Below are 20,472 nucleotides of genomic sequence, written 5' to 3'. Positions count from 1 at the left end.
TAGGCTTACAAAAAAATCAATTTTATCGAAATAGTTATATATAAAGGAAAATTTGTGATATGGTAATGTGCTTCTTTATAGTCTAGTTATTTAATGTGTTAATGAAGTGTGAATAACCTAGAACTCAGTACTAATCTCTGTGACACGCCCTCCTATAAAGGTACTACTTCCAAAGTTAAAATTGAAGAAATTTAAAAAGGCATACCAAAAAGTATTGCATATTTTAACTTTTTGCTCCTTTTTGTCTTGACAAGGCTGATATTGCACTAATCTATGTTATCAGTATAAGAGTTTTTACATTCCCAACCTGATTTGGCACTTCTATACCACTGATGAAGTTCCAAATGAGAAAACCTAACAAAAACATTCCTTTCAATTCAGTGTATTTTTTTCCTGCTCCTGTTGATTGAACACTGACACTTACATCCACCAACTAATGAAATGAGAAAAATAAACATTTCAAAGATCTCACTGTGAATTGATATTTGCACTCACATTGGGTTGCTAGTTTGGTAATGATCGGTTCCACACTCATCTCCAGTTGTTTCTTTTGTTCTTCAAATTCCTCTATGGAAGCATTCTGTGCTGTTAGAAGCCATTCAGATTTTGCTCGGCAGGCATTTGTAAAGGCAGTCTACCAGATGATAAAAATTTATAAACCCAAAGACACAATGAGCACTCACTGATTAAAGAGAGAAATACAGACAACAGTGCTTTCAAATGAAGAATATTATAGCTTACCCTGTCTTGCTTAGACAGCTTGCCTTGTGATTTTTCAAGATCAGTAACAGTTTCTTGGATGTTCCTAATATACAATTCCAAAATCATTTTGCCTTCTGCAGTTAAAAAGTACAAATTAAATATGAATTGTTATTTTTACATTATTCTCTTTAACCTAAATAAACAGGAAATGGGATCATATTGTCTGCTTGCAGCATCACCTAGGAGTATGGTAGAGGTTCAATCATGTGATTTCTGTGAACGAGTTTCCATTCTCAAGGTTACTGTGATGTGAAGATTACCCCTAAACTGGAGGGCAAGGAACCAATATCCTCATTTGAGGTTTGTTAGCTACTTGGAAGGATTTAAACTAGAGAGGCAGGAATTGGGACTCAGACGATAGTGAAAGACACAAGGAAGCAGAATCACATGCAGAAAATAGAACAGGCATTCAGTAGGCTGAGCAGATACAGATGTGAGGAAGCATGAGAGGGCACATCTACATTTACTTTCCCAATTCTAGAATGGTCATCTTTTTCCATTGACTGTCTTGAAACTTACCGAATATGATCACTGTTTGAAAGGTTACTTCACAGACAATTCGACACTTCTGGATGAGGCTCATCTACATTTACTTTAATATAGGAAACCCGGCAAGTAAGATGAGCTGACAGCATAGATCAGCACATGGGATTATTGCAGTCATGGAAACATGTTTGAGGGAGAATAGGACTGACAGCCTAATATTCTGGAAGTTTCAGGCAGTGTTGCATTGCTGACCAGGGAAGATATCCCGGATGGTCTAGCTAATGAAGCTATACGGGCAGAACTCAGAAATACAAAATGTGGGACATTTTGCAGGGTTATACTGCAGACCTCCCAATAGTCATCAGGAATTAGAAGAATAGGTGTGTAGGAAAACTGCAGTAAGGTGTAAAAGCATAGGGTTGTAGCAGCAGGCAATTTTGACTTCATCAATATTGACTGGGATTGCCTAAATATAAAGGGCTAAAATGAGATGGAGTTCATAAAATGCATTCAAGAGGTGTTTTTAAAACAGTATGTAGAGGGTCCTATTCGTGGAAAGGGCTGAACTTGACCATATCTTAGGGAAAAAGGACAGATGAGTGTGGATAATGAACCTAGAACTAGGAGGAGGATTGATTTCAACAATTTAATGTAGCACTTCGCAAAAGTAAATTGGGAGCAACTGCTTTAAGTTGAGTTAGTAAGATATGAGTCAGCACATCTGTGCAGAGAATCAAAACAAAGATGGTAAGATGAGGGAATTATGATTTTTTTTCTTTTTCAATTTTTTAATTAATTTCTTACATAAAAGAATACAGAGTACAGTAGGGTATATTATATATCGATTACAATATATTGAAATCACATATAAAGTGTAATTACCCCATATCCATATAAAATTAAAATCCATGTAAAATTAAACTTAAACATCATGAGAGATGATTTTATTATACAAAAAAAATCTAAACCCACTACCAGAAAAAAACAGCCGTTAGGTTAAAAAAAAAAGAAAAGGAAGAAATCTTTAACATATAGTAAAACATATTATTAGCCAACATCTGTGCTTAATAGCAAATCAAAGATTTTGAAAATAATTCAAAAAAGGTCCCCACAATGTTAAAAAACCTTGTCTAGGTTCAGAAATTGAACAGCGAATCTTCTCTAAATTTAAGCATGACGTAACATCATTTAACCAATGAGTATGAGCAGGTGGAGTGGCATCCTTCCACTTAAGCAACAATTTACTTTTTACCAAAAAAGTTTGAAATAGTTCCTTCCAATATTTTTCAAGACTCGGACAAGTCCAAAACATATGGATTAATGAAGCTTCTCCATTATTACATCTATCACAAAAGGGAGATATATCCAAATAAAAACGAGACAGCTTATATAACCATAGAACCATAGAAACTACAGCACAGAAACAGGCCTTTTGGCCCTTCTTGGCTGTGCCAAACCATTTTCTGCCTGGTCCCACTGACCTGCACATGGACCATATCCCTCCATACACCTCCCATCCATGTATCTGTCTAATTTATTCTTAAATGTTAAAAAAGAACCCGCATTTACCATCTCGTCTGGCAGCTCATTCCATACTCCCACCACTCTCTGTGTGAAGAAGCCCCCCCCTAATGTTCCCTTTAAACTTTTCCCCCCTCACCCTTAACCCATGTCCTCTGGTTTTTTTCTCCCCTTGCCTCAGTGGAAAAAGCCTGCTTGCATTCACTCTATCTATACCCGTCATAATTTTATATACCTCTATCAAATCTCCCCTCATTCTTCTACACTCCAGGGAATAAAGTCCTAACCTATTCAACCTTTCTCTGTAACTGAGTTTCTCAAGTCCCGGCAACAACCTTGTAAACCTTCTCTGTACCCTTTCAACCTTATTTATATCCTTCCTGTAATTTGGTGACCAACACTGAACACAATACTCCAGATTCGGTCTCATCAATGCCTTATACAACCTCATCATAACATTCCAGCTCTTATACTCAATACTTCGATTAATAAAGGCCAATGTACCAAAAGCTCTCTTTACGACCCTATCTACCTGTGACGCCACTTTTAGGGAATTTTGTATCTGTATTCCCAGATCCCTCTGTTCCACTGCACTCCTCAGTGCCTTACCATTAACCCTGTATGTTCTACCTTGGTTTGTCCTTCCAACGTGCAATACCTCACACTTGTCTGCATTAAACTCCATCTGCCATTTTTCAGCCCATTTTTCCAGCTGGTCCAAGTCCCTCTGCAGGCTCTGAAAACCTTCCTCGCTGTCTACTACACCTCCAATCTTTGTATCATCAGCAAATTTGCTGATCCAATTTACCAAATTATCATCCAGATCATTGATACAGATGACAAATAACAATGGACCCAGCACTGATCCCTGTGGCACACCACTAGTCACAGGCCTCTACTAGGAGAAGCAATTCTCTACTACCACTCTTTGGCTTCTTCCATTGAGCCAATGTCTGATCCAATTTACCACCTCTCCATGTATACCTAGCGACTGAATTTTCCTAACTAACCTCCCATGCAGGACCTTGTCAAAGGCCTTACTGAAGTCCATGTAGACAATATCCACTGCCTTCCCTTCATCCACTTTCCTGGTAACCTCCTCAAAAAACTCCAATAGATTGGTCAAACATGACCTGCCACGCACAAAGCCATGTTGACTCTCCCTAATAAGTCCCTGTCTATCCAAATGCTTGTAGATTCTGTCTCTTAGTACTCCCTCCAATAACTTACCTACTACCGACGTTAAATTTACCGGCCTATAATTTCCTGGATTACTTTTCAATCCTTTTTTAAACAACGGAACAACATGAGCCACTCTCCAATCCTCTGGCACCTCACCTATAGACAGCGACATTTTAAATATTTCTGGCAGGGCCCCTGCAATTTCAACACCAGTCTCCTTCAAGGTCTGAGGGAACACCCTGTCAGGTCCCGGGGATTTATCCACTTTAATTTTCCTCAAGACAGCAAGGACCTCCTCCTTCTCGATCTGTACAGTTTCCATGATCTCACTAGCTTCCCTTAATTCCATAGACTTCATGCCAGTTTCCTTAGTAAATACAGACGCAAAAAACCTATTTAAGATCTCCCCCATTTCCTTTGGTTCCGCACATAGGCGACCACTCTGATCTTCAAGAGGACCAATTTTATCCCTTACGATCTTTTTGCTCTTAACATACCTGTAAAAGCTCTTTGGATTATCCTTCACTTTGACTGCCAATGCAACCTCATGTCTTCTTTTAGCACTCCTGATTTCCTTCTTAAGTATTTTCTTGCACTTCTTATGTATTTTCTTGCACTTCTTATACTCCTCAAGCACCTTATTTACTCCCTGCTTCCTATACATGTCATACAACTCCCTCTTCTTCTTCATCAGAGTTGCAATATCCCTTGAGAACCAAGGTTCCTTATTCCTATTCACTTTGCCTTTAATCCTGACAGGAACATACAAATTCTGTACTCTCAAAATTTCTCCTTTGAAGTCTTCCCACCTACCGATCACATCCTTGCCAGAGAACAACCTGTCCCAATCCACGCTTTTTAGATCCTTTCTCATTTCTTCAAATTTGGCCTTCTTCCAGTTAAGAACCTCAACCCTAGGACCAGATCTATCCTTGTCCATGATCAAGTTGAAACTAATGGTGTTATGATCACTGGAACCAAAGTGCTCCCCTACACAGACTTCCGTCACTTGTCCTAACTTATCTTTAGACATATGGGCTCTATGAACCACTTTAAATTGTAGAAGGGAATGACGGGCCCATAAATAGGAGGTATTAACCAATTTAAAAATTTCATTCCAAGTGTCCTCAGAAATTGAAATCTGTAAATCTTATTCCCAAAGATTTTAATTTTATCTAAAGGAATATTTCTCATTCCCAACAACATACCATAAATATTAGATATAGATGCATTATGGAAGGTTTTCAAATTAAAAATTATTTCAAGTAAATTTTTTATCTGGACTTTTAGGAAATGTATGTACTTGAGAATGCAAAAAGTCTCTAATTTGTAAATATCGAAAAAAGTGAGTTCTCGGTAGGCTATATTTAACTGACAGTTGTTCAAAATGAAGATAGACTATCTCCAACAAACAAATATAAAAACATTTAATACCCAATCTATTCCACTCTTTAAAATCTACATCAGACATAAAAAGGTTTTAAAAAAATAGTTAGAAAAAAATGGGACTGGAAAGTGAAAAACTCAATAAACCAAAATATTTTCTAAATTGTACCCAAATCCTCAAAGTGTGTTTAACTTCAAAATTATCAGTTAAATTACTTAAAGATAAAGGAATTGAGGATCCGAGAAGAGAAATGATAGAGAATTTATTAACAGAGTTAGATTCTAAAGAAACCCAGACCGGACAGTCCTTTCGATTAATATAATATAACCAAAACGTAAGATTCGGTATATTGACTGCCCAGTAATAAAACCTAAAATTGAGTAAGTCTAAACCTCCATTCTTTTTAGCTTTTTGAAGATGAACTTTATTTAATCGAGTAATTCTATTTTTCCAAATGTAAGAAGATATAATAGAATCCAAAGAATCAAAAAAGGAATAAAAACAGGTATGACCTGAAATAAATATAAAAATTTAGGCAAAATATTCATTTTAATAGAATTGATTCGGCCAATCAACGATAAAGAGAGGGGCAACCAATTTGAAAGTGCCCTCTTAACATAATTCAGGAGTGTAAAAAAATTTCTTTAAAAGGTAATTTATAATTCTTAGTAACTGTTACGCCCAAATGAGTAAATTGATTTCTTACAATTTTAAAAGGAAAGTTAGTATTAACTAATACCAAATTATTCAAAGGAAAAAGTTCACTCTTATGAGTTAAGTTTATATCCTGAAAACTGACTAAAGCAGGAGAGTAAAAAAAGTAGAGAAGGTAAAGAAGACACCACATTATAAGTGTAGAACAAAAGGTCATCAGCATAAAGCAAAACTTTGTGGGTAATACCCCTCCTTAAGATACCAGTGATATCATTAGATTCTGGAAAGCAATAGCTAAAGGTTCTAAGACCAAATCCAAAAGCAAAGGACTCAAAGGACAACCTTATCTAGTTCTACGATAAAGTTTAAATGGTTTAGAGTACTGAGAGTTAGTAAGAACCTGAGCGGAGGGAGATAAGTAAAGTAATTTAATCTATTGAATAAAATCAGGCCCAAAGTTAAGTTTTTCTAAAGTTTTAAATAAATAATTCCAGTCAACCTGATCAAAGGCTTTCTCAGCATCTAAGGATATTACACATTCTGAAATCTCTTTAAAGGAGAATAAATAACATTCAATAAACGACGAATATTAAAGTGGAAGTATCGATTTTTGATAAATCCAGTCTGATCATCAGAGATAATAGATGGCAAAATATTTTCAATCCTACGAGCCAGAAGTTTAGATAAAATTTTAGTATCAACATTAAGTAAGGAAATAGATCTATAAGAAGAGCATTCAATTGGGTCCTTATTCTTTTTAAGAATAAGCAAAATAGAGGCTTCATAAAAAGATTGTGGCAACTTACCTAATTTAAAAGAGTCGGAAAGGACTGAATATAAATGAGGTATAAGCAAAGAGGGAAAAAAGCCTTATAAAACTCTCCAGAAAATCCTTCAGGACCCGGAGCCTTCCCCGAGTGCAAAGAGTGAACAACCCCAGCAATTTCCTCATAGAAAATAGGTTGATCCAACAATTTTCGAATATCATCAGAAAGTGTAGGAATGTTTAATCAATCTAAAAATGATTCATTAGAGTAAAATTATTCTTTAGGAGGATCAGAACTATAAAGTTTAGAGTAGAATTCTCTAAAAGCATTATTTATTTCTAAATGATCGGATGTTATCACCATTAGCTTGACAAATTTCTTTAAGTTGATGTTTAACTATAAAGATGTTTAACTGGTTTGCTAATAGTTTACCCGTTTTATCTCCATGAATATAAAACTGACTTTTATCTTTTAAAAGTTGCATTTGAATTGGGTAAGTTAAGAGCAGATCGTATTTAGTTTCAATTTCAACACTTCTTTTATATAAAACAGGATCTGGAGCCAAAGCATGTTTTTGGTCTAATTGTTTCAACTGATTGGCTAATTCAATTCTCCCCTTATTAGCTTTTTTCTTAACACTTACGGTAAAAGAAATAATTTGACCTCTAATAACAGCCTTAAAAGCATCCCATAAAATAAGACTAGAAGTCTCTTCCAGGGTATTCTCTTCAAAAAAAAATGTCTCTCCAAAAATTTTTTAAAATCCTCACCTGATAACAAAGTTGGATTAAAACGCTAGAATCTGTTTATTTGGGAGATACCCGGAAGATTTAAAGATAAAAACACAGCAGCATGATCTGAAACAGCAATTTCTTTATATTCACAGGATCAAACTAATGGAATCAATTGGCTATCAACAAAAAAATAATCAATCCTGGAATACGTATGATGAACATGAGAAAAAAATGAGTACTCTTTATCTGTTGGATGCAAAAAATGCCAAATATCTACAATATAACATTTCATTAGAAAAGATTAGATAAAGGAGGCAGATCTACTACAAGTCAATCATTTAGAAGAACAATCAAAAACAGGATCTAAACAACAGTTGAAATCTCCTCCTAAAACCAAAGAATATAAACTTAATTCTGGTAAAAGTGAAAAAAAATGTTCAAAAGAGCCTGGATCATCTATATTCGGGGCATACAAATCAGCAAAAACCATTAATCTATAATCTAATTTCCCTGAGACTATAACAAAATGCCCATTGCTATCAGACACTACATTATGTTGAACGAAAGAAACTGAATTGTCTATAAGAATCGAAACTCCTCTTGCCTTAGCCTGAAAGGAGGAATGGAAAGATAAACCCTTCCAACAGCTGAAAAGACGTAAATTATCACATTTACGAACATGTGTTTCTTGTATAAAAATAATTGAGATATTCAATTTCTTAATATAATTAAATATCTTATTACGTTTCACAGGATGGTTTAATCCTTTCACATTGAAAACTAAGTAAATTAAAAATATGGTCCATTTTAAATACTGCTTAAAGGAAATGTTTTAATAAAAACTGCTGGAATATATATTAAATCCACACAATGAGTTTTAAGAAAAATAACCAAGCCACAAATGAAGCTACGAGAGCCAAACAGCTGATAGAAAAGAAGAAAACCACCCCCACCCCCCACCCAAACAGAGAAAATCGACCAAAGGGCAGTTGCCAGCTAATCCTACCATTCTCTCCCAAAACAATCTACTGGCTGAGCTCCAAAAAAAAAAATTCAAGGCAAAATTGCATTCCAACAAGACACAACAAAAAACAGAGCAACATTAAACATATTTTATAAACCTCATAAAAAATTATAGTATAAAATATTAGAAAGAAATATGAAAGTTCAAAACATATTAACTTAGAAAGTATTAACTCAAAGAAAACTTACTAATACTAAATCCTTAATTTTCTAAACAAGGAAATAAAAGTACAAAAAAATTAGATACGTAGGTATACCAAAAGTTAAAAAAAACAATTGTTCATAAAAGAAAGTAATGAACAGTTAGACTGCTGATTCTAAAAAAGAGGATCCATCAGGCAGATGCAACATAAATTTGTGTAAAGAGTTATTGGACAGTTAAACTTCTGAAATTGATTTGGCACTCAAGAAATCCTGCACCTCTGTCGAATGGAACCATCTTTGAGAGCCAGTTTTCAAAATGATTCTAAGACGAGTGGGGTGATGAAGAGAGGGTTTAAAACCTTTATTATACAGCTCAGACAAGACTTTTTTAAACTTGAAATATTCATTAAACACCTTGGGTGAAAAATCTTCCACAATTCTGAACTTCTGGTCCTCATAATCAATCATACCTTTCCGACGAGATTCACAAATTAAAAGTTCCTTTGTTTGAAAGTCGTGAGGACAAATTATCATTGAACAGAGTCGTCCTTCCAGGGGAGGTCTCGGTACAGGCAACCTGTGAGCTCGGTCTATTTTAGGTGGAGATTTTAAAATATTCGGAAATAAATTAGCCAACAGGTTTGCAAAAAATTCCGAAGGCTGATTGCCTTCCAATGACTCTTTAAAACCCAGAATACGTAGATTATTTCTTCTGATTCTATTTTCTAAGTCGATAATCGTCTGCCTTAATGTTTCATTAACCTTTAACTGTTTATCACAGATCTGTTCCAGGTCGTCAATCTTCGTGTTGAACGTCGTCAAAGTGTCCTTGTTCTCTTTTATCTGTTTATCGTGTTCACTTAAAGTTTTTTTAATAGACTCCAATTTTTCATCCATCTGTTTAAATTCAGTGCTGAGTTGCTGGAACTCCTCCGAAAGTTCATTTTTATGCTTCCGAAGTGTCACCATAATAGATTTCAAAGTTACAAGAGGGTCCTCTTTTTTAGTAGCTTTAGCACGACTCATCATAAAGCAATATTGCATTTAAAGGTAAGTTTTCAAAACAAGTTGGAAGCAGTAAATTAGAAAGAGTAGAAGCACCTATAAAAGCGCTGCTACTCCATCAACGGCCAGTAGCATCTGCCGGGAATTATGATTAACAAAAATAATTAAAGATTTGATCATAAATAAGAGGAATTAGTATGTCAGGTGGAGCCATTTGGTAGCCTGTGAGTCTGGTGAGGATTATAGGGAATGTATTAGCGAACCTAAGAAGAAAATTAGGAGGGCAAAAAGAGAACCAAAGAGGACTAAAGAGAACTCCAAAAGTTTTTGTTTGTGTATATTAGAAGCAAGAGAGCAGTTCCTTCACAGGTAAACAGAAATCTATTTGTGAAATTGGAACATGAGTGGGCTCCTAAGTGAAACTTCTCATTGATAATCATTAAGGAGGAGGATGGAGAATTATGGAAGGGGACATGTTTGTGTCCAGAAGGAGGAAGTGTTCGATATGTTGGCACAAATTAAGGTGGATAAATCCTCAGGGACTGACAGTTTTTCCTAAGGGAAACAACAGACAAGATGGTTGGGACTCAGATTTTTATATCTTCATCGTACTAGAAGAGCAGAGGATAGCTAATGTTGTTCCTTTATTCGGAAAGGGCAGTAGGGGATAATCCAGGGAACTGCTGAGCCTTATATCAATAGGAGGGAAATTACTGGTAAAAAGTCCACAAAGGACAGGATCATGTTGATTCCTCTTCATCAGTCCTTGCTTTTCCAGGTGAACTTGATATTGTGTAGAGAAATACCATCTCACAAATCTTTGTATTTTGAGGATGTATTTAAGAAAATTGATGAAGACCAAGTGGTAGACTTAGCTTACATGCCCCTTAGATAGGCTTAGATCTGCAATGTAAGCTTATTCACATGTTTAAGGGAAATGTGTTGGCTTGGGTAATAGAAGGCAGAGGATAGTACGCAGGTGGGTGCTTTTCTGACTGGAACCCTGCAACCAGTGGTGTACTGCAGGGATTGATGCCAGGACCTTGGTTGTTAAACAAATGAATTGTATGAGAATATGATATGATAGGTTACTGACAATGTGAAGACTGGTTGAATTGTAGACAGTAAAGTTTGTAAAAGAATAGAATGGGACATAAATCAGTTGGTAAACTGGGAGCAGTGGTAGAAGTAATTTAGACAAGCATGAGGTAATGCATTTTGGAATATTATGTGACAAATAGTAAATGACAGGAGCTTAAAGAATATTAGTGTACAGGGGAACATGGGGGGGGGGGAGGTATAAGTTCATAGCTCCATGAAAATGGCGACACAGGTAAATAGGGTTGTGAGAAGGTATTCATCACACTTTATTCCACAGGCTGAGGTACTGAGTATAAGAGCTGAGGCATACAAGAGTTGCTCAGGCCACGCTTGTTGTACTGTGTACAAACCTGATTGCCATGTTATTAAAAAGCACACATAAGATATTCACCAGGACATTGCCTGGAGGACTTTCCATATAAAGAGAGATTGGAAAGGCTGTGTTTATTCTCACTGTAATGTAAGTGACTAAGGGTGACTTTATAAAGGTTTATAATGCTGTGAGGGGCATAAAAAAGGTAGAATCTTTTTTTAGGGTGGTGGAATGTAGGGCTAAGGGGTATAAGTTTGATATGATTTGGGTTAATTTCAAGGATTCAATTTAATGTCAGAGAAATGTATACAATATACATCCTGAAATGCTTTTTCGTCGCAAAGCTTCCACGAAAACAGAGAAGTGCCCCAAGGAATGAACGACAGTTAAACGTGAGAACCCCAAAGTCCCCCCAGCTCCCCCCTCCCGCATGTAAGTGGCAGGAAGCAACAATCCCCCCCTCACCCCACCGGCAAAAAAGTGCAACCGCCACTGAGCACAAGAGTGAGCTAGGCAATAGCAAAGACACAGACCTTGCAGTTACCCCAAAAACTATCGCATTTCATCTGGCACTCGGCAACTCACAGGTTCTATCTTTCCCTAATAAGGGAGAGAGAGGTGTCCCCCATTTTCACAGCGAGTGGGAGGCATAACAATAACCCACTGGTTTATGAAATCTGAGAGGTAATTTTTTCACACAGGATTGTGGTTGTGTGTATGAGCTGAAAGAGGAAGTGGTGGCAAGGGATTTAAAAGGCATTTGGACAGGTACTTAGATAGGCAAATAAACAGATTATGGGCATCAGTGGAGCATTTTAGTTGGCATGGACTGATAAGCTGAGGCCCATCGCTGTGCTGTACAACTCTACAATATACAGAGTGAAGAAACAGTATGAGAATTGGTTACCACAAGCCAGATTCAACACTCTTTAACTTGGAGACTGGAAATGAACAGCAGGCTAAAATCTACAACCAAAAGGGAAATAATGGAAGTATCTCCATAAAACCTTTCACAGTCTCTTCATTTTTTGAAGGAATAATATAGTGGAGTAGATAACCAAACACCACTACAGGGTTAGGGAGAAACAAAGAAATGAGAAAAGTTCTATACTTACAAATTCCTCTTCTAACTTAATGTATTGTATATGATTGTATAAAACTAAGAAATTCTAAAGGTTCAGATTTTCCTTTGCGCAAACACTACTATTGGACAGATATCCAAAACTTGCTTATTTTAGAACAGAACCAGAAACTCCCTTTTGTTTATGCTTTTCTTAACATAACTTGTACATCATTATTGAAATCAATATAAAGTGTTAATGCCATTTCTTACCTGCCCAATCTAGAAACTCTACACAATTGGCAATTGAATATCGCTTAGCTATATCTCGTGCTTTTTCATCTCTGAAGTTGATTGTTTGAACATTAGCTCCAAGGCTCACCAAAGCTTTTAGGCTCTCCAGCTTCCCCCATGCAGCAGCACAATGTAAAGGCGTATATCCTGTGAACATGAAACAAAATTGAAATCAGTGGAATTACTTGACAAACCAGGGAACAATTAACTTTTCAGATTGAAAAGCTTTTATTGGGATAATTATGTTGTCACGTACCGTTTAGCTAGGTCTTCTAATATAAAGAAGCAAGCTACAACAAATTCAGAATGGATCACATTATTAAGATTTATTATTTTACTTGCAAGGAGTGGTATAGTTCCAGCCAAGTTTTGCACGGAAATATAGCTCCAATCCTCTGTTTCAACCAAAGTACTTTTATATGATTTTTGAATACAAAGAACAGTTATTCATTCCATAACATTACATCCTTCTTATCTTTATCCTTATCTTGTTCTAACATTTGATCCTTAGAAGCTTCACCCCGTTTTCCTTGTTGTTAAAACAACCCCTCTGGCCATAAAACAATTTGCCTGACATAAAAGAAAATAGCTTGCTCACAGATAACACAAACATACTTGTAAGTTTTCGCATGCAAATCAGCAAAGTACTTTGGGATTTCTTAGACTCCATCTTGTTCACATTACGTTTTATAAAAGCAAAATCATAAAGACTTCAGGGTTACAGATATATTTCCACAGTTGAAAGGTCATTGATCTAAGCTTAATTCCTCTAACACATGTGCTGTCAGATCACCTCATTACTTCAAACCTGAATATGGCATTGTGGAGTTCTGCTTAGCCACACTGTCATAAAGGTAAAGTGAGTAGAGCAGGGGCCTAAGCATACAGCCTTGTGCTGTTGGAGATTGTGGAGGAGATGTTGTTGCTAATCTGAATTGAAGGGGGTTTGCAAGTGAGGACATCGAGGATCCAATTGCACAAGGGAATATTGAGGCCAAAATCTTGAAGCTTATTGATTAGTTTTGAGGGGATAATGGTATTGAATGCCGAGCTATAGTTGATAAAGAGCATCCTGATATATGCATCTTTGCTGTCCAGATGTCCGAGAGTTGAGTGAAGAGCCAATGAGATGGCTTCTGCTATGGACCTGTTGCTCTAGTAGGCAAAATGGAGTTGATGCAATTCGCTTCTCACCCAGGAGTTGAAATGTTTCATTATCAACCTCTCAAAACACTTCATCACTGCGAATGTAAGTGCTTCTGGCCAATAGTCATTGAGGCAGATTTCCACGTTCTTCTCAGGCAAGTTACAAAAATAACTAAATAAATAATGCAAAAGGAAAATGAGGTAGTATTCATGGATTTTTCAGAAATCTGATGCTGTGGTGGGGAAACTATTTCTAAAAAGTTGATTGTGGCCCAATGGTATTAATGAGAAAATGACACTTCCTGGATGTCGAGGGTCCTTAATGATGGACACCAAATTCTTGAGGCACTACCTTTTGAAGATATATTTGATACCGGGGAGAGTTGTGCTGGCCAAGTCTATAACCCCCTGAAGCTTCTTTTGATCCTGCATATTGGAATCTCCATACCAAGCTATGACTCAACCAATCAGAATGGTATCCACAGTACATCAGTAGAAATTTGTTAAGAGTCTTTGGTGACATACACAGAAAAGGTTTAGAGGGATAAATACCAAGTGTGGGGAAATGGGACTAGCTCATGTGAACAAATGTATCACATACTACGACATTACTGCATATAAAACCGGGTCTGTAGTACTAACTTCAAACTTTTTAAATTCATAAGACCATAAGAAATAGGAACAAAGTTATGCCGTTCACCCCTATCAAGACTGTTCCACTATTCAATCGTGGCTGATTTATGATGCCTTTACTAATCAGAAATCTATCAACTTCCATTTTAAATATGTCCAATAACTTGACCTCCACAGTTGTCTGTGGCAATGAATTCCACAGATTCAGCACCTTCTGAATAAATACATTACTTGTCGTCTCTGTTCTAAAGGGACATCTATTCTGAGGCTGTGCCGTCTGGTCCTAGACTGTTCCACTGTTGGAAACATCCTTTCTATGTCCACTCTATTTCAACATTTGGTAGGTTTCAATGAGATCCCCATCATTCTTCTAAACTCCAGCAAATACAGCCCCAGAGCAACTCATACATTAACCCTTTCATTCCCAGGACAATTCTTGTAAACTACGTCTGGTGCCAGCACATCCTTTCTTAGATATGAAGTTCAAAACTGCTCACAAATGTGGTCTGACCAATGCATTATAAAGCCCCAGCATTACATCCTTACTTTTATATTCTAGTCCTCTCAAAACAAATACTAACATTGTATTTGCCTTCCTTACTACCGACTCAAGTTGCAAATTAACCTTCAGGGAATCCAGCGCAAGGACTTTCAAGTCCCTTCGCACCTCTAATTTTTGAATTTGCCCCCTATTTAGAAAATAGTCTATGCCTTTATTCCTTCTACCAAAGGGAATAGCCATACACTTCCCTACATTATATTACATCTGCCACTTCTTTGCCCATTCTCCTAATCCAAGTCCTTCTGTAGACTCCCTGTTTCCTCAGCACTACCTGCCCTTCCACCTATCTTTGTATTGTCTGCCAACTTGGCCATAAAGCCACCCAGATCATTAGCGTATAACATGAAAAGGAGCTGAACCAATACCAACCCCTACAGAACATCACTAATCACTGGCAGCCAGGAAAGGCCCCCTGTTTCCATTCTTTGCCCCTGCCAGTCGGCCAACCTTCTGTCCATGCTAGTACCTTTCCTGTAATATACACAGACTCTTGTGTTGTTTAGCAAACTTATATGTGGAATTCAAATTATCAATTTGCCATGAAATACAATGGACTGGCACACAGCCTTGAAGAATTCCACTCCGCACAGCCTACAAGTCACTAAAGGTCTCAAATATTTTTTTTCTGTTGCTGAGCCAATTTTCAGTCCAACTTGTCAGCTTCCTCTGAAAAATACTCTGTTAAAGCAAAAGAAGCCTATGTAAGCCTACATAGAAGCCTATGACTAACAGAAGCCTAGGTAATTAAGATAAACAGTATGTGTCACAAGTTAGTAACATATGTTGATGTGTTCATCCTATATTTATTCCACAGTGCCTTTCTGTGCTGAAGAATACACAAACTATAGTTTAAATCTTGCTGTCTGGGCTTGTGCTTATTAATCTTGCCAGTCTGAACTTTTATCTTCACGGTGTCATCCAGAAGATGTGTGTGTGTATGTACGTATGTTACGTTATTGCACAAAATATTTTCATAATGTTTGCCAAACTCATTTGTATGCATCTTAATTAGAGAAATAGAAGATTAAAGAAATAGCCACTACTAGTATTGAAAAAATCAACAAATAGTGTTGCCAAGTACCTCTGTTAGTTTGCTCATTCACATTTGCTCCTTGTGACACCAACTCTTGAATAACTTCACAGTGACCCAGGATGGCAGCTGCAAAGACAGCATTTCTGCCAAAGTCATCATGTATATTTAACAATTCATTACTTTTTTCATGGCTTGGTTCATTTACAAAACACTTGCGTAAGTTCTCAGCATCTCCTGTAAGCACACTGTTAAGAAAGTTGTTCCTGTTTTCTAGCTCAAGATCTTCAATATTTGCTGAATCATCATTTGAGTTAATCGCTTCTTTTTTATTTTCACCATCTTGATCCATTATCTAAATAATAATAATTAAATACGCAGTGCTGTTATGCATGGAAATAAAATAAATATTTACATCAAGAAGTACCACTCAGCTCAAGAGGAATGCTGACTGCTAAACTAATTCCACTGTTTGATTCTTTTACTATAGTTAATTCTCTTCACTTTCATCTGATACTCAGTCAGATGTCAGGAAAGACTAAACGGACAATGTTTTGACTTATTGTCAAATGTTATGAGTTCAACTCTTAAACCTACACCATTAATATGGGAATGCTACACTATTGGAAGTACCTATTTTTGGATAAGTCATTAAACCAAAATACTACCTGCATTTTGAGGGGAAAAAAGATCAGGATTATCTTTTGCCATTAGTTTATAACACAATTATAATATTTGCTGTTAATAGAAGCGGCTTTGTGGAAAATGGTTTCAGAATCAGAGTAAGTCAGCACAGAAACGGGCCCCTTGGCCCAACATTTCTTTACCGATCAAGGTATCTAATCAAGTTAGAGCCATTTGTCTGCATTTGACAAATATATTACTTTTACTGCAGAAATACTAACACACAAAGGATTCAAAACATGGCTGAACACAAAAGATTCTGCAGGTATTGGAAATTTTGAGCAAAAGAAACAAAATGCTGAAGGAATTCTGCAAGTCAGGCAGCATCTAAGGAGGGGAATAAACCATCAACATTTCAGGCTGAGATTCTTCATCATGACTGGAAAGGAAGGAGAAGAGGCCAAAATAAGAAGGGGTGGGGAGAGGAGTACGTGTTGGAGGTACGAAGTCCCGTAGAGAGCAATCCCTACAGAAAGTGGAGAGGAGGTGGGGAGGGAAAGATGTGCTTAGTGGTAGGATCCCATTGAAGATGCCAGGTTAAAAAGAATAATGTGCTGCTGGGCCCTATCCCTGTTTTAATGGCAGGAGGATGGGGTGAGGGTAGATGTGTGGGAAATGGAGATGTGGATGAGAGCAGCATTTGTGGTGGAAGGGAAACCCCATTCTTTGGGGAAAAAAAAGAGGACATCTCAGATGTTCTGGAATAGAAAGGTTCACACTGAGAACAGGTGTAATGAAATTGGAGGAACTGAGAGAAGGGAATAGCATTTTTTTTTACAAATGACAGGGTGGGAAGGGTACAGTCATAATAACTGTGAGAGTTGGTAGGTTTTTAAAAGATGTCTGTGGATAGTCTGTCTCCAGAGTTGAAGACAAAGAGATCAAGAAGGAGGAGAGAAGTATCAGAGATGGACCAAGTAAATTTTAGGGCAGTTTGGAAGCTGGAGGCAATTCGATGAAATTGACGAGCTCAGTAAGCGTGCAGGCAGGGTGGAGGAAAAGCAGTCAATAGAAAAATTAGTTGACAAGAAGGCACAGATAGCTAGTGTCCATCGTTGCAAGTTTTGTTTGGAGAAAGTGGAGGGAAGAAAGATTGTTGAGGATGAGGACCAATTGCAAGAGACCGAGAAGGATGGTGGTGGAAGAGAACTGGTTAAGTCTTTGGTCAAGAAAGTTTTCAGGCCTTCCTGGTGGGAGATCGAAGTGTATAGGGGCTGGACATCTATAGAGGAAATAAGGCAATCCAGGCCAGGGAACTGAAAGTTACTGGAGTGAAGGACAGCATGTGAAGTGTCATGGATGCAAGTAGAAAAGGACTGAACCAATGGTGTTGAGGTATGCAGGCATGAGTTCAGTGGGGCAGGAGCAAGCAGAAACAATGGGCCTATCCGGACAGTTATGTTTGTGGCTCTTGGGTAGGAAGCAGAAATGAGTAGTAGACTTGCAGAGTTCATCCAACATTTTGTGTGTGTTGCAAAACATAATTGAGCCTGGTTCAGGTGAGGTTAAACTGGAGCTGGAAGGAAGGAAGTTGATATAAAAGCAAATATGACACATGCTTCAAAGCACAGAGATTCAAGTTACTTGATATTGTTTGATGATTTGGGGGTGCTGGCATCACTAGGTTGGTAAGAGGTGAGGCAGCAAGATATTCTAAAACTTGTGGAGACATATGATTCCATGAAGTATCTCATAGGGTTGCACAATGAGCTCTGATGAGTAGGAGAATAGTTACTATCTAAGATGGAAGAGCAAATAGAGGTGCTATGGCTGAAGGAGGGGAGGGGAAGATGTTACTGGTGGTTGCATTACAGTGAAGATGTCAGGGATTATGGACAATGATCTGTTGAATGTGGAGCTTGTGGAGTGGATCTGAAGACAAGAGGATCCTTGAAATGGAGGGGTTTGAGGGGGGATGAGAGCCAATGCGTAGGAAATAAGAAAATGTTTTAAACTATTGTGAATAGGAATATTGGCTGTGATATTTGGAAAGGTATCCTTATGTAGTGCATAATGCTCAAGAGGAAGAGGACTGTATTTGAATATGCAGTTCAGTGAGTCCTACAATTGTTGGAGGTGCGGTGGTGATACAGAATAAGACGTGCTTTCTTCGGTAAATCCAGAGATGTATGCTACATTGACGTTTGTTGAGCCTCTGGGATCAACAAAAATACCGTTTGCAAAGACTGAACAGATTTTGAAAACTAGTTAATCAGTTAAACCTATAAATTACTAAAAGTTGTCAATGCTTCACCCTTATTTCTGTTAAATAAACAGGCACAATTTATTTCACTCCCCTCCTCCCATACACTGCTCTGCACACTACATACAGTACGAAGAGGAAGAAATAGTGGCTATACATTAAGCAATGACAAATTAGGGCTGAGCAATACACGCTGCTCCTGCCACCAGCTCCAACCCACAGTGAATAAATTAAAAATGCTCCCGAGAAGCCCTCTGGAATGTTTCGATGCTTAAAAGTATTATATAAAGAAAAATGCTCTATTATTCAATGTGGTAAGGCATTCACTCCTACTACCAGCAAAGCACACTACTCCTTGCTCCTCAATAAATGGAAATATCCTTACATTGTCTTTCCAAATTAAAGCAAACCTAACTTGACCCGCAATTTAATTTTCTCCTTTTCTAGATCTCACCAACTGACTTTTGGTGGCAGTATCGAGGTCACAACTACGCACTACCACATCTTCGGCGTCCGTGTTCTGATCTACCGTCCTCCCAAGCACCCGCCACAACCGTCTCCATAGCAACCGTACTCTCTGTGTAACACAAATAAAGATCCGTCCGCCTGAAACAGGAGCGGCACCAATTAGGATCCGGTACCAATGGGAGGGAGGGGAAAAACAGCCTCTATGATTCCAGCGTGTGATTTGATGCCAGTGGAAAGGTCGCGGTGTCCGGGGTAAATAACTCAAACCACAGGTCTGCTGAAGGGTCTCAGACCTTAAATGTTAATCCTATCTGCACAGATATTGCCTGACTTGCTGAGAGTTCCCAGCCTTTAATTTCAGATTTCCAGTATCTGCAGTTTAGACCTTCTTATGAGGGCAGTTGACCCATAGTAGCCAACAACCTCGTTTTGAGAAAGGCCAAAAGCCTGTCTCAAAAGTAAAATCTACACAGAAGGCCGTAAAAATGCATGCTGTACATACTCAGCAGGTCAGCCAACATCTGTGAAGAATGCATCTGAATTACCGTTTCGATTCAATGACCTACCGTTTTCATTTCAGAAATTCAACATCTACATACATTTTCCTAAGCATAACTTACCGTTAGAGTCGGAGAATACAGCAAAGAAACAGGCCCATCTGGTCTATGCCGAAACTATTTAAGCTGCCTATCGACTTGCACCGGGAACGTTGTCCTCCATACTGCTAACATCCAAACTTCTCTTAAACGTTGAAATCGAATTCGCATGCACCACTTGTGCTGGCAGCTCATTCCACACTCGAGAGTGAAGAAGTTTCCCCTCGTGTTCCCCTTAAACTTCTTACCCTTCACCGACAACCTCTGGTTGTAGTCCCACCCAACCTCAGTGGAAAAAGCCTGCTTGCATTTAGCCTTACCCCTCATAATTTTGTATACCTCTATCAAATCTCCTCTCATCTTCTGCGTTCTAAAGAATACAGTGCTAACCTGTTCAATCTTTCCTTATAGCTCTGATCTCCCAGACCCGGCAACACCTTTGCAAATTTTCTCTGCACTCTTTCAACCTTATTTACATTTTTCCTGCCGTTAGGTGACCAAAACTGCACACAATACTCCAAATTAGGCCTCACAAATGTCTTACACAACTTCTACATAACATCCCGTCTCCTGCAATCAAAACATTGATTTATGAAAGCCAATGGGCCAAAAGCTTTCTCTACGGCCCTATCTATTTGTGATGTCACTTTCAATATTGACAGTAATTCATATTAATAAAGAAATTGCATTTTGTCACCTTTTAATGTAATAAAACAG

At 37.7% G+C, this 20,472-nt stretch overlaps 1 protein-coding gene across 1 annotated transcript in view; it reads right to left on the bottom strand.

Annotated features, from left to right (window-relative positions):
- ankrd45 (ankyrin repeat domain 45) overlaps window positions 1–20,472 on the bottom strand; it is a 39,710-nt gene that overhangs the window by 4,881 nt on the left and 14,357 nt on the right. Inside the window, exons 3-7 of the mRNA XM_072274560.1 lie at window positions 19,146–19,297; window positions 15,856–16,159; window positions 12,413–12,580; window positions 742–836; window positions 496–634 (exon numbers count right to left, since the gene is read on the bottom strand). Coding sequence (XP_072130661.1) covers window positions 496–634; window positions 742–836; window positions 12,413–12,580; window positions 15,856–16,159; window positions 19,146–19,297 — 858 coding nt within the window. The remainder of the gene's footprint in view (window positions 1–495; window positions 635–741; window positions 837–12,412; window positions 12,581–15,855; window positions 16,160–19,145; window positions 19,298–20,472) is intronic.

Source organism: Mobula birostris, chromosome 12, assembly GCF_030028105.1.
Source record: "Mobula birostris isolate sMobBir1 chromosome 12, sMobBir1.hap1, whole genome shotgun sequence".
Lineage (NCBI taxonomy): Eukaryota > Metazoa > Chordata > Chondrichthyes > Myliobatiformes > Myliobatidae > Mobula > Mobula birostris.
The sequence above is the reverse complement of the archived record's forward strand: the minus strand, read 5'-3'. Positions and strand labels throughout refer to the sequence as shown.